Raw genomic sequence first — 12,161 nt, 5'->3', positions numbered from 1 at the left:
TTGGGTTGAATCACAGGTTTTTGGCATGAATTCTTGGAGGTCTGGGGGTGAATCTCACCTTTTTGGGGTAAATCCCAGGGGTTTTGGGGTGAATCCTGGGGTTTTGGGGCAAATCCCAGGGTTTTTCAGGTGAGTCCAGTTTTTGAGGGAGTTGAACCCCCCCTTTTTTGGGTTAAATCGCAGCGGTTTTGGGTTGAATCGCAGGGTTTTTGGCATGAATTCTGCGGGTTTTAGGGGTGAATCTCACTTTTTTGGGGGTGAATCCCGGGGTTTTTGGGTCCCCCGCGGCGCAGGGAGGGGCGGGGGGCAAAGACCACGGCGGATTTTATTCCTTTTAAGAAAGAACTACAAAAGGTAGAAAACAGCGTCTGCGGGGGGGGGGGGGGGGGGGACGACAACACAGTGGAGGGGGGGGGTTGGGCGCGGGGGGGGGGGCCCCCCACTCCCCCCCCCCCCCCCTTGAGATTTTTCACACGTGCGGCCACAAACACCGACCCCTCCCCCCCCCCTCCCCGGGGTGGGGGAGGGGCGCGGGGGGGTTGTTTTAGTTTTTGTTTTTTTACAAAAAGCACAGAATCGATCGAAAACTAGAATATCTAATGGCGGGGGAGGGGCGGGGGGGGAGGGGGCTGAAGCGCGTTTGGGGGGGGGGGCCCTTCATGCGGGGGGTGGGGGTGTCCTGGCGTAAGGCTGCAGGGGGGTGGGGGTCCTCTGGGCCCCCCCCCCCCCCCCGTGTTACTCCACACCCCCCCCCAGGGGGGAGGGACCACCCCCACCCCCCGCGCCCCACCCCCACCACACCACCCCCTCCCCCCCCCGCGTCCGAATGGACGCGGGGGGGGGGAGGGGGGGTGGGGTGGGGGGGGTGGGGTGCAGGGGGGCTTTGGCACACGGTCCCGGCGTTGCTTAAGGCACATTGTCACCCCCCCCGGGCCCCCCCGGAAAAAGGGGGGGGGACACGGGGGGGGCCCAGGCGGGGGTGAAAGCACGAAAGGAAGGGGGAGGGGTGTTACCGGGGCGGGGGTGGGGGGGGGGGGGGGCCTCAGCTGGAGGGCAGGGCCTGGACGAAGAGGCCGCGGGCGTCGGTGCGGGGGAGTTTGGCCGGGGGGGGCTCCAGGGGGTCGGGGGGCAGCGCCGCTCCCTCCCCCGGCCCCAGCGCCATCTCCTGCGGCAGCTCCTCGTCGCTCTCCTCTTCCTCCTCCTCTTCCTCGTCTGGGGGAGGGGGACACAGTGTGTGTGTGGGGGGGGGGGGGGGCAGTGCCCAACCTACCCACCCTCAGGCCTGCCATCAGTAGGTTCCAGAGTTAACGCACACCCCCACTCTCTCACACAGAGCTGCCATCAGTAGGTTCCAGAGTTAACAGACACACAGATGTGCAGCTGCCGTTTGTAGGTTCCAGAGTTAACACACGTGCACGCACACACACGTGCATGCGCACACACACACACACACACGGGGGCGGTGCCACAGGAGGCCCCTCCCCTGGGCGGGGTTCAGCCCGTACCTTTATCGGGGTCCAGGGAGTTGAGGGAGCTCGTCAGGTTGGCGAACTGCGGGGGGGGGGGGGGGGGGGTGGCGGCCGTGGGGCCCCGGGAGGGGGGGAAACGAGCCCCGAACACCCCCCAGGGACCCCCCTCGGCGTCCCCCCCCCCCCCCACCTCACCTCTCCCATGACGGCGATGGGGCTCTGGCCGCGGGCCTGCGCCACGCGGTGCTCCACCAGGTAGTACATGTACTCGTCGTAGAGCAGCCGGATCAGGTGGAAGGAGCCGAAACTGGCGGCGCTGCGCAGGGTCAGGTCCCGGATCACCATCGAGCTACGGGGCGAGGGGACACGCGCGCACACACGGCGTCACCGTGATGATGTCACCGCCACGCGGCTCTTTGCTGGGGGAAAGGGGGTCGCCCCCCCCCCCCCCCCACCTGTAGAAGGACCACTTGAGGAGGAAGAGTTTGGCGGCGCGGGGGAAGCCGGGGGTGCCCTGGTGCGGTTTGAGGACGCGGGCGACGACGGCGTCCAGCCAGGCCGCCCACTGCTCCAGCGAGTTCTGCTGCTGCAGCGTCGCCTTGAAGTCCTGCTCCAGCCGCTGCACCACCCGGTCCTCGCACCGGCACACCCACGAGGCCTGCTCCTGCCGGGGCGGGGGGCACGGGGTTGGGGGGGGGGGCGGCAGCTCGGACCCATAGCGGGACCCCTGACCCACGGCGGGACCCCGACCCGTGGAGGGACCCCGACCCGCGGCGGCCCGGAGGACCCTCTGTTGAGGTAGGGGGTAGGGAGGGGGGGACTTGGGGGGTGGAAGGGGCTCTGGGGGGCTCCCTGGGGGGCAGCCTGGCCCCACAGCGCCCCACAACCCTGCGGTGTGCCCCAGCCTAAGATACATCCCAGCCCCACGGTGCACCCCCAGCCCCAAAACACCCCACAGCCCCACAGCACCCCACAACTCTCCAGTGTACCCCAACCCAAACCCCCCCCCCCCCCAGCATCCCCCCGCCCCACGGCGCACCCCCAGCCCCACGGCATCCCCCAGCCCCCCAGCATCCCCCAGCCCCACAGCGCACCCCCAGCCCCAAAGCATCCCCCAGCCCCCCAGCATCCCCCAGCCCCACGGCTTCCCCCAGCCCCACAGCATCCCCCAGCCCCACGGCGCACCCCCAGCCCCACGGCATCCCCCAAAGGCATCCCACCACCCCCCCCTCATTTTGGCAGGGAGAAACCCCGGCACCCCCCCATCCCCACCCCACCCCTTTCCCCCCCCCCCCCCCATTTTGGGGACGGAGGGGGGGGGATGGGTCGCGCCGGGGCCCCCGCGGCGGCACCTGGACGTTGGCGAAGTCGACGCGGTTGAGGTCGCTGAGCATCTGGTTGATCTGCGCCGTGTTCTGCAGGACGGCGCGCGCCGCCTGCGCCAGGTGGTTGAGGGACGTGTAGCGCCGCAGCGTCTGGGCAAAGGCACTTGCTGCCGCCACCTGCGATTCGGGGGGACGGGGGGACACACACGGGGGTCAGCGGTAGGTGAGGGGGTGGGGCACAGACACCCCCCGGCCCCCCCCAGACCCCACCTTCACGCGGACCATCTCCTCGGGGATGTTCATCATGGCGTTCGTTAGCCAGCTCTCCAAACTCTTGGCGAAATTTCGGATCGCTTGCGTCAAGGCACCTGGGTGGGGGTGTGGGGGGGGGAAGGGGTGAGACACACGAGGGGGGGGGGCTCGGGGGGGGGCCCGGGGGGGTGCGGGGGGGTGCGGGGGGACTCACTGGGGATGGGCCGGAGGACGTCGGGGATGAGGATCTCCACCAGCCCCTGGTAGAGCGCGTGGTCGCAGTCCTTGGCCCACCGCAGCACGGGCTCGTACTTGGAGAGGACGACGAGGCGGCTCTTGGGCAGGCGCTTCTCCGCCTCGTCGTGGCTGCGGGGAACGACACCGCGGCGTCACCGGCACGGCGGCGTCACCGGCGTCGCGGCGTCCCCCCCCCGTCCCCCCCCCCCCGTCCCCACTCACACTGCCGCGGGCGCGGCGTCGCTGGGCTGGCTCAGGCTGCACCTCCAGAAGGTTTTCCACAGCGTCTCCACCAGCGTGAACTGGAGGTTGATCATCACGTCCACGATGGCCTGCGGGAGGGGGGGGAAACAAAAAGAAAAGGGGGGGGGGGGGTGTCGGTTTGAGGCCGCGGGGGTGTTTTGGGGGGGGCTGGGGGACGCCCCCACCTCGCAGTGCTCGCGGTAGAGCAGCTGGAACGCTTTGACGTCCTCGGCGCAGGCGCCCTCGGGCAGCGGCTTCCCCTGGAGATCGATGGCGGGGAACTCGGCCAGGGTGCGGGAAGCGTCTGCGGGGGGGGGGGGGGTTGGGGGTCAGGGGGGGGTTAAGGGGGTCGGGGGTCGGGGCAGGGGGGTGCGGGGGCAGGGGGGGGGGGCTCACCCAGGAACTGCTGGTACTGCTGGACCTGGGTGCTGATGTCGGAGAGCCCGGCCGGCGGCTGCTGCCCCACGGCCACCCCGTTGGTCACCCCCTCCATCTTCTGGATGGGCTTCAGCCTGGACGGGGGGGGGGGAACGCGCACAAACACACAAAAAAACGGGGCGGGGGGGGGGGGTCCCGCCGAGCGGTTTTGGAGGGAGGAGGGGGGGGGTGTTGGGGGGGGTTTATTCTCCCCCCCGCCCTTACCGCTGCTTTTGGGCGAAGGGCTGCTGGCGCATGGCGAGGTGCTGCTGGTCCTCCATGAGCCGCAGCAGCGGGGAGCTGGCCTTGATGCGCAGCCCGTAGTAATGGTACTTGGAGTTACCCCTGCGGGGGCGACGCCGCGCAAACGGGGTGAGGGCTCCGGCAAAGGAGGGGGGGGAAGGGAAGGGAAGGGGTGTGGGGGGGGTGGTGTTGGGGGGGGGGTCCCCCGTACCTGGTTCCCAGGCGGCGGGTGCGCAGCCCCATGAAGACGGAGCGGATGAGTTTGCCGAAGGAGGCGGCGTTGACGGGCTCCAGCTTGTGGTGCTGGCAGTGCAGCAGGTAGTGGCAGTACAGGGTGCTGCGCGGCAGGCTCACCCCCTCCGCCGTCTCGTAGTTGTCCAGCAGCCACTGCACCTGGGGGGGGGGGGGCCCGGGGGCGTGGGGGGGGGGGCAAGGGGACACGCGCGCGTGAACGCACGCACGGGGCGGGGGGCACCGCAACAGCCTGGTCGGGGCACCCCCAGCATCATTCCCCAGGGTGGGTGGCCCGAACGGTCCCTTCCCCCCCCCCAAACGGTCCCTTTTGCCCCCAAAAATGGTCCCTTTTGCCCCCCCAAACGGTCCCTTCCCCCCCAAATGGTCCCTCCCCCCCCAAATGGGCCCTTTCCCCCCCCAAAATGGTCCCTCACCCCCCAAATGGGCCCTTGTCCCCCCAAATGGGCCCTTGTCCCCCCAAAAATGGTCCCTTCCCCCCCCAAAATGGTCCCTCACCCCCCAAATGGGCCCTTGTCCCCCCAAATGGGCCTTTGTCCCCCCAAAATGGTCCCTTTCCCCCCCAAAAATGGTCCCTTCCCCCCCCCAAACGGTCCCTTTTCTCCCCCAAAAGGCAGACACGGTGTCCAACACCCCCCACAGCACAACGCCCCCCCCCCCCAAACTTTCCCTTTCCCCCCCCCAACTTTCCCTTCCCCCCCCCCCAAAAGGCAGATGTGGTGTCACACAAGCACGACCACCCCCCAAACGTTCCCTTTTCCCCCAAAACTTTCCCTTTCCCCCCCCTCAAACTTTCCCTTTTCCCCCCAAAAGGCAGACACGGTGTCACACCCCCCCCCCCAGCACCCCCCCCCACATGGGGCCATTTGCCCCAAATCTCCCCTTTCCCCCCCAAAAAAAACCCTCCCCCCCCACCCCCCCAAAACCTCCCCGTTCCCCCAAATCCCCTTTTTCTCCCCAACCCCCCCCATCCCCCCACAGCTGCCCCCCCCCCCCCGTGTCTCACCGTGGCGGGGGAGGCGCGGGTGGTGTGGGAGTAGGACTGGCCGCCCCCCCCCAGCATGTACCCCCCCTGGATGACGTAGGTGCCGGCGGCGGTGCCGGCGGTTCCGGTGGTGCCGGGGGTGCTGGGGGCGGCTGTGCCGGCGGGGGGGGTCCCCAAGATTTGCCCCCCCGAGACGTACATGGGAACAGGGGCGCTACCGGCACCCGCCTGCGAAGTGGGGGGGGGCGGGCTGGGCTGTACCGGGCCCCCCCCCGGACGCCTCGTAGTAACCGGTGCCGGCGTTTTGGCCGTAGAGCGGCGTTTCGGCGTAGGGGTACGACCCCGAGCGGCTGCGGGGGGGGGGGAATAAAAGGAGGGGGGGTTGAGCCGGGGGGGGGGGGGGTTGAGCCCCCCCAAAAATAACTCAGAAGGGGTGGGGGGGGGGGACACACACAACACTCACATGGTGCCGGGGGGGTAAGTGCCGTCGCCGCCCTCCACGTACGGCACCGGCGCGGGGTACACGTGCTGCACCGGCACCGGCGGCAGCTGCTGCACCTGGGGGGGGGCACGGGGGGGGTGTCAGGGTGCTGCTGCCCCCCCCCCATACACACTTTGTACACCCCCCCCCCCCAAAAAGGGCCCCCCACCCCCCCCGCTCACCTCCTGGGGGCCCGGCAGCGCTTGGGGGGGGCCAGGTTTGGGGGTGCTGGTGCTGCTGGGTGCTGGGGAGCGCTGGGGGGGGAGGGAAAAAGGGGGGGGGGCGGTTGGGGGGGGGGGCCCGGGGACGCCCCTAGGGGCGTCCCCGGGCCCCCCCCCCAACCGCCCCCCCCCCCGAAATGCTGGTGGGGGGCAGCACCCCCCTGGTTTTGCCCCATTTGAGCCCCCCCCCCAATCACCTGGGGTCCCACCTGGGTGCCCGGCACCGGGCTGGGTCCTGCCGGGGGGGGCGCGGGGGGGGCAGGGCTGCCCTCAGCCCCCGCTTCGCTGGGCCGTAGGGCGCCCTCTGCGTTTTGGGGAGAAAAAGGGTGAAAATGGGGTCGGAATAACAACACACAACCCCCCACGCCCCCCCCCCCGGGGCAGGGAATGGGGTGAAACCCCCCCGGTTTTGGGGTACTCACCCGAGACGGTGACCACGATGTATTGCTGGGGGGGGGGGGCGCGGGGGGCGCGGGGGGAGGCGGGGGGGGCGCGGGGGGTGCGGGGCCCCCAGGAAGCTCCGCCCCGAAAGGGGTGGGGGCGGCCGGGGGAGGGGCCGGCTGTTGTTGCGTGGCGGGAGGCGCCGTCAGCTCGGTGACGTAGGTCTGCGTTGCCATGGCGACCGGGGGGGCGGGGGGGGCCTGGGAGGAGGGGGTAAAAAAATGGGGGGGGGGTGGGGAGAGAAAAATCAGTGAGGGGGGGGTGGGGAGACGGGGACGCGCGCTGCGGTGTGATGTCACGGAGCGACGTCACGGCGGGGGGGGGGGGCAGGGCAGGGCTGCGGTGATGTCACCGGCCTGTCACCCGTTAGCTGGCCCCAGTGCCCGCTCCCTGCCGGGGCGACGTCCTGCGGTGACCTCAGGGCGTGACATCACGGCGTGACCTCGCAGGTCGGGGCCGGGGGGTGACATCAGCTCTGCCCGTGAGTGATGTCACTGCTCTCTCGCCCCAAGCGCCGGCCAGTCCGGTGTGACATCACGGCGTGACGTCACGGCGGGGCGCCGGCCGCGCGGGGCACCGCCTCCCCGTCTGACGTCACGACGCCCCGCCTCCAGGGCCGTTGCCGGGCGACGCGCGACGTCAGCGAGGGCAAGGCCGCCCCGGGACTGACATCGCCCTGTGACGTCACCGCGCGCCGCCCGCCCCCTCCCGCGCCGTGACGTCACCGCGTGACATCACCGCCGCGATCGCGCGGGTGGGCGTGAGGGGGGGGCGGCGCGCGCGCGCGCGTTTGTCCGTCCCGCCGCGCCCCGCCCCCGCCGCGCGCCGCCATTGGCTCCCCCCGCCGCCCCGCCTCCCCCCATTGGCCCGCCCGCCCACCAATCGCCGGGGCGCGCGACAGGCCCCGCCCCCCGCGGCCCGGGCCCGGCTCCATCCCGGGGCCGCCGCCGCCGCCGGGGCCCGTCCCGCCCGGTTCCCCCCCCCCCACAACCCCGGTCGTTCCTTCCCCCCCTCCCTCTCCCGCCGCACCCCCCCCCACACACACACACCCCCCCTCCCGCCCCCGCCGCCGCCATCTTGCGCGGCGCCGCGCGGACCAACCTGCCCGGGGCCGCCGCCGGGACCCCGCGGGGCCTCGGCCCGGCCCGGCCCGGCGGCGGCGGCGGCGGCGGCGGGGGGGGGTGGCGGGGGCGGCGGTCGCTGGCGGCGGGGCCGGGCCGGGGCCGGTGCGCGGTCGCCACGGCGACCGTGGCTATGGCGCCCTCCGTGTTCCCTCACCGGGGCAACTGTTGCTACCCGCCTCGGCGGCGGGCGGGGCCGCCCGCGCCTCTCCCCGCCCCCCCGCGCCTATTGGACGTCGCTCGCCAGCGCCGCCCGCCGGTTGGTTGAAGCTCGCGTCGCTCCGCGCCGGCGCCTCCCCGCCGCCACCCCATTGGCCGCCCCGCGCGTCCGTCGGCGCTTCCTGAGGGGGGGCGGGGAGGGAGGGGCCGCGCGGGTAGCTGGCGGCGCCCGATTGGACGGCGCGGCTGCCCATCGCGGGGCGGGCGGGCGCGGCGGACGCGCATGCGCGGTGGCGGACGCGGGGGCCGCCGGGACCTGTAGTCCCGCCGCCGGCGCCCCGCTGACGTCACGGCCGCGTGACGTCAGCGCCAAGGGCCGATTTTCGTAAGTTTCCTCATCCGCTGCGGGCGGCGCCCCCGGTGACGTCACGGCCCCGGGACCCTCCCCCCTACCCCCCCCCCCAAGAGCGGGAACGGAGGGGGGGGGCGGGAGCGCTACAGCCAGCGGGGCGCTTCCTACCGGGCAATTAACGCTGGCGATTAATTAGTGCCCCTGGCGTAATTAGTGCTGCGCGAGGGGTAACGAAGCCCCACGGGGGGGTAATTAATGCCGCTGCGGGGCAATAAACGCCCTTGGGGGCAGTTGGTGCTCCAGGGGGGCGGTGGGGGGGGTGTGTGTAAGCACGGCTGGGAGGGAGTAATTAGTGACGGGGTAATTAACGCTAACGAGGGAAGGGAACGCTGACGGCGCCGTTAGCGCGAGCAGGGCGCGATAGGTGCTGACGGGGGTGATTAACGGGGAGTAATTAACGCTGACGGGGGGGGGGGGGGTGACCCGACCCCCTGACGGGTCCCTCAGGGCCCTGCGGACGCTCAGGGACCCGGTTCCCGGGGCCGTGGGGCCGTGATGACGCCATAAAGGGGCCGTGATGACGCTGTAGGGCCTCAGGGCGGGTCTGCAGGGGCCGCAGGCGCCCGGCGGTGTCATGGCGGCCGGGCCGCGGGGCACGACGGGAAATGTAGTTCCCCGGGCGCCGTCACGTGACGGGGAGAGGAGAAGGCGGGGCGGCCGGAGGGGCGGGGTTTGGGGAAGGGGGCGGGGCGTGCGGGGAGGGGGCGGGGTTTGGGGAGGGGGCGGGGCGTGTCAGGGAGGGGGGCGGGGCGTGTCAGGGAGGGCACGTGGGGAGGGAGGGGTCGCGCTCTGAGCACTTCCGGGGGGGCGCAAAGCGCTTCCGGGGCGCCATGGGGCCCGGGGTGGCGGTGAGGGGCCGGTACCGGGGGGGGGGGGCGGGGAGGGTACCGGGGCGGGCACCCGGGGCTGCCGCTGCGGAGAGCCCCTGCCGGGGGGGGGGGGTGGGGGTGGGGGTGCATCCCGGTGCCGGGGGGGTCCCGGGTCCCTTGCGGCCTTACCCTGACTCCCCCCCCCCCCCCCGCAGCGCACCCTGCGCCTGGCCTGGGGGGTCACCGCCCGCCGCCGCCTCCACGGCACCGCGCCCGCCCGCGCCCCCCCCCTCATCCCCATCGTGGTGGAGCAGACGGTGAGTCCCGGCCCCCCCAGCCCCCCCATTCCCCCCCCCCGGCTCCCCCCCATTCCCCCCCCCGGCCCCCCATTCCCCCCCATTCCCCCACCCCCCGGCTCCCCCCCATTCCCCCCCCCGGCCCCCCATTCCCCCCCATTCCCCCCCATTCCCCCACCCCCATTCCCCCCCATTCTCCCCCTGGCTCCCCCCCATTCTCCCCATTCTCCCCCCCCCCCGGCCCCCCATTCCCCCCCCCAACCCACCCCCCCTCTCTCTGACCCCCCCAGGGCCGGGGCGAACGCGCCTACGACATCTACTCCCGCCTGCTGCGCGAACGCATCGTCTGCGTCATGGGGCCGGTACGAACCGGGGGGGTGACGGCGGGGGGAGGCGGGGGGCACCCCAACCCCCCTGACCCCCCCCCCCCCAGATCGATGACGGCCTGGCCAGCCTGGTGATCGCCCAGCTCCTCTTCCTCCAGTCCGAGAGCAACAAGAAGCCGATCCACATGTACATCAACAGCCCCGGTGAGGGGGCACGCACGGGGGGGGGGGGGGAGGTTTGGGGGGTCACTGGGGGGCCGCACTGACGTCACGGGGGTCCCGGCAGGCGGGGCGGTGACGTCAGGCTTGGCCATCTACGACACGATGCAGTACGTGCTCAACCCGGTGTGCACGTGGTGTGTGGGGCAGGCGGCCAGCATGGGCTCCCTGCTCCTGGCCGCGGGGGCCCCGGGCCAGCGCCACGCCCTGCCCAACGCCCGCATCATGGTGCACCAGCCCTCGGGGGGGGCGCGGGTACGGCGGGGGGGCACGGGGACAGCCCTAGGATGGGATGGGGACCCCCAGGGGTGGGATGGGGACCCCCCCAGGGATGGGATAGGACCCCCAGGGGCGGGGCGGGACCCCCAGGGATGGGATAGGAACCCCCAGAATGGGACAGGGACCCCCCCGGGATGGGATAGGAACCCCCAGAATGGGACAGGGACCCCCCAGGGATGGGGTGGGACCCCCTGGGGACCCCACTGGGGCTGAGATTGGGCCCCCCCCCGGGAGGGGACAGGGGACAGGGACCCCCCCAGGATGGGACAAGGGATGGGGACCCCCCCGGGATGGGACAGGGACCCCCCGGGATGGGGTGGGACGCCCTGGGGACCCCACTGGGGCTGAGATGGGAGGGGATGTGGGACAGGGACACCCCCCCCCAGAGTGGGACAGGGGACAAGAACCCCCCGGGATGGGATGGGGACCCCCAGGATGGGATGGGACTGGGCCCCCCCAGGATGGGATGGGATGGGGACCCCCGGGATGGGATGGGACTGGGCCCCCCCGGGATGGGATGGGATGGGGACCCCCGGGATGGGATGGGACTGGGCCCCCCCGGGATGGGATGGGGACCCCCAGGATGGGATGGGACTGGGCCCCCCCAGGATGGGATGGGATGGGGACCCCCGGGATGGGATGGGACTGGGCCCCCCCAGGATGGGATGGGGACCCCCAGGATGGGATGGGGCCCCCCAGGATGGGATGGGCCCCCCCAGGATGGGACAGCCCCCCCGTGGGACACAGACCCCCCCCCAGTGATGCTGTGGCTGAGCCAGGTGCCACCCCCCATGGTCGGGGTGAGGCAGGGGGGGGTCTGTGTCACCCCCACGCCCCCCCACGCCCCCCCCTCCCCGTGTGCCCCCCCCCCCCCCAGGGCCAGGCCACCGACATCGCCATCCAGGCCGAGGAGATCCTGCAGCTCAAGCGCCAGATCAACGGCCTCTACGCCAAACACACCGGGCAGCCCCTCCCCGTCATCGGTGAGCCCCGGGACCCCCCCGGGACACCCGCACACCCCCCCGGGACCCCCCTGGGACCCTCCTGACCTCCCACCCCCCCCCTCCCGTGGCCCCCCCCAGAGGCGGCGATGGAGCGGGACCGTTACCTCAGCCCCGTGGAGGCGCAGGAGTTCGGGCTGCTCGACCGGGTGCTGGTGCACCCCCCACCCCGCGGCGAGGACGAGCCCCGGCTGGTGCAGAAGGAGCCCCCCCCCCGCCCCCCCCGTGCCCCCCGACACCCCCCCGGGGCCCTGACACCCCGCACGGGGGGGGGTTGGGGGGGGGGTTTGGGGTGGGGGGGGGGGTGTGGCGTGTGTGTGGCATCGTCGTCCCCCCCCCAACCCCGCGCGATTTCGCTGTACCCCCGGCAGGAATTAAAGGGCTGCGGACCCCGACTGAGTGCTGGGGGGCTGGGGGGGGCACGGGGGGGGATGTGGGGGGGCACGGGGGGGGGCACGGGGGGGGCTGGGGGGGGCCCAGGAGGGACTTGGGGGGCACCAGCCCCCCCCAGCTGCTCTCCGTGACCGTGTACCCCCCCCCCGAGCTGTTTCCCCTTGTCTGCCCCACACTTGGGGGGTGAAACCCCCCCCCATGAGCCCCCAGTTCACCCCAACCCCCCCAAAGAAACTACATTTCCCGGCGTGCCCCGCGCCGGGCGCTCATTGGCCGCTGCCGCCATCCAATGGGAGGCGGGGGGCGGGGCCAGGCGGGGGATTTGAGCGCGCGGCGGGGGGGGGGCGGGGCCTGGCCGGGCCCGGAGCGGTGGGGGGGGATGGGGGGGCACGGGGGGGGGATGGGGGGTGGGGGGGCACGGGGGGGATGGGGGGGGCTGTGGGGCCGGGGGGGGCTACCGGGGCCTGGGGAGGGGCGGGGGTGGCCGGGGGGGGCACAGAGGGCCCCGGGGGGGGTTGGGGGGCAGCAGCGCCCTGGGGGGGGCTCGGGGGTGCGGGGGGGCCCGGGGGCAGCTGAGACC

General features: G+C 72.9%; 3 protein-coding genes across 3 annotated transcripts in view; 1 reads left to right on the top strand and 2 right to left on the bottom strand.

The window, feature by feature from the left end:
- GTF2F1 (general transcription factor IIF subunit 1) overlaps positions 1-12,161 on the bottom strand; it is a 54,449-nt gene that overhangs the window by 28,103 nt on the left and 14,185 nt on the right. The gene's annotated exons all lie outside the window — the stretch shown is intronic.
- Positions 847-8,100, bottom strand: RFX1 (regulatory factor X1). Its single transcript, XM_054807772.1, is given in 20 exon segments — positions 847-1,212; positions 1,506-1,551; positions 1,665-1,818; positions 1,925-2,133; positions 2,822-2,971; positions 3,065-3,162; positions 3,261-3,412; positions 3,506-3,615; positions 3,712-3,830; positions 3,923-4,038; positions 4,169-4,288; positions 4,398-4,579; positions 5,445-5,666; positions 5,668-5,773; positions 5,887-5,981; positions 6,087-6,158; positions 6,335-6,429; positions 6,548-6,766; positions 7,668-7,818; positions 7,867-8,100. Coding segments are annotated over 20 exon segments (2,820 nt in total). The 3' UTR covers positions 847-1,042.
- On the top strand, positions 9,019-11,907 carry CLPP (caseinolytic mitochondrial matrix peptidase proteolytic subunit). The gene is made up of 8 exons (XM_054807771.1): positions 9,019-9,106; positions 9,283-9,384; positions 9,654-9,725; positions 9,797-9,893; positions 9,976-10,163; positions 11,065-11,170; positions 11,270-11,587; positions 11,813-11,907. The coding sequence occupies exons 1-8, from the start codon at positions 9,089-9,091 to the stop codon at positions 11,905-11,907; spliced, it is 996 nt and encodes a 331-aa protein (XP_054663746.1). The 5' UTR covers positions 9,019-9,088.

Source organism: Grus americana, chromosome 33 (genome assembly GCF_028858705.1).
Source record: "Grus americana isolate bGruAme1 chromosome 33, bGruAme1.mat, whole genome shotgun sequence".
NCBI classification, from domain to species: Eukaryota; Metazoa; Chordata; class Aves; order Gruiformes; family Gruidae; genus Grus; species Grus americana.
Note: the sequence above shows the minus strand (reverse complement) of the source record. Positions and strands in the feature narration are given on the sequence as shown.

What these genes read in the sequence shown, in the direction of transcription:
- CLPP (XM_054807771.1), top strand. An exon ending in CCATCGTGGTGGAGCAGACG is followed by an intron (nt 9,385 to 9,653) that starts GTGAGTCCCGGC and finishes TGACCCCCCCAG; the next exon opens with GGCCGGGGCGAACGCGCCTA. An exon ending in TCGTCTGCGTCATGGGGCCG is followed by an intron (nt 9,726 to 9,796) that starts GTACGAACCGGG and finishes CCCCCCCCCCAG; the next exon opens with ATCGATGACGGCCTGGCCAG.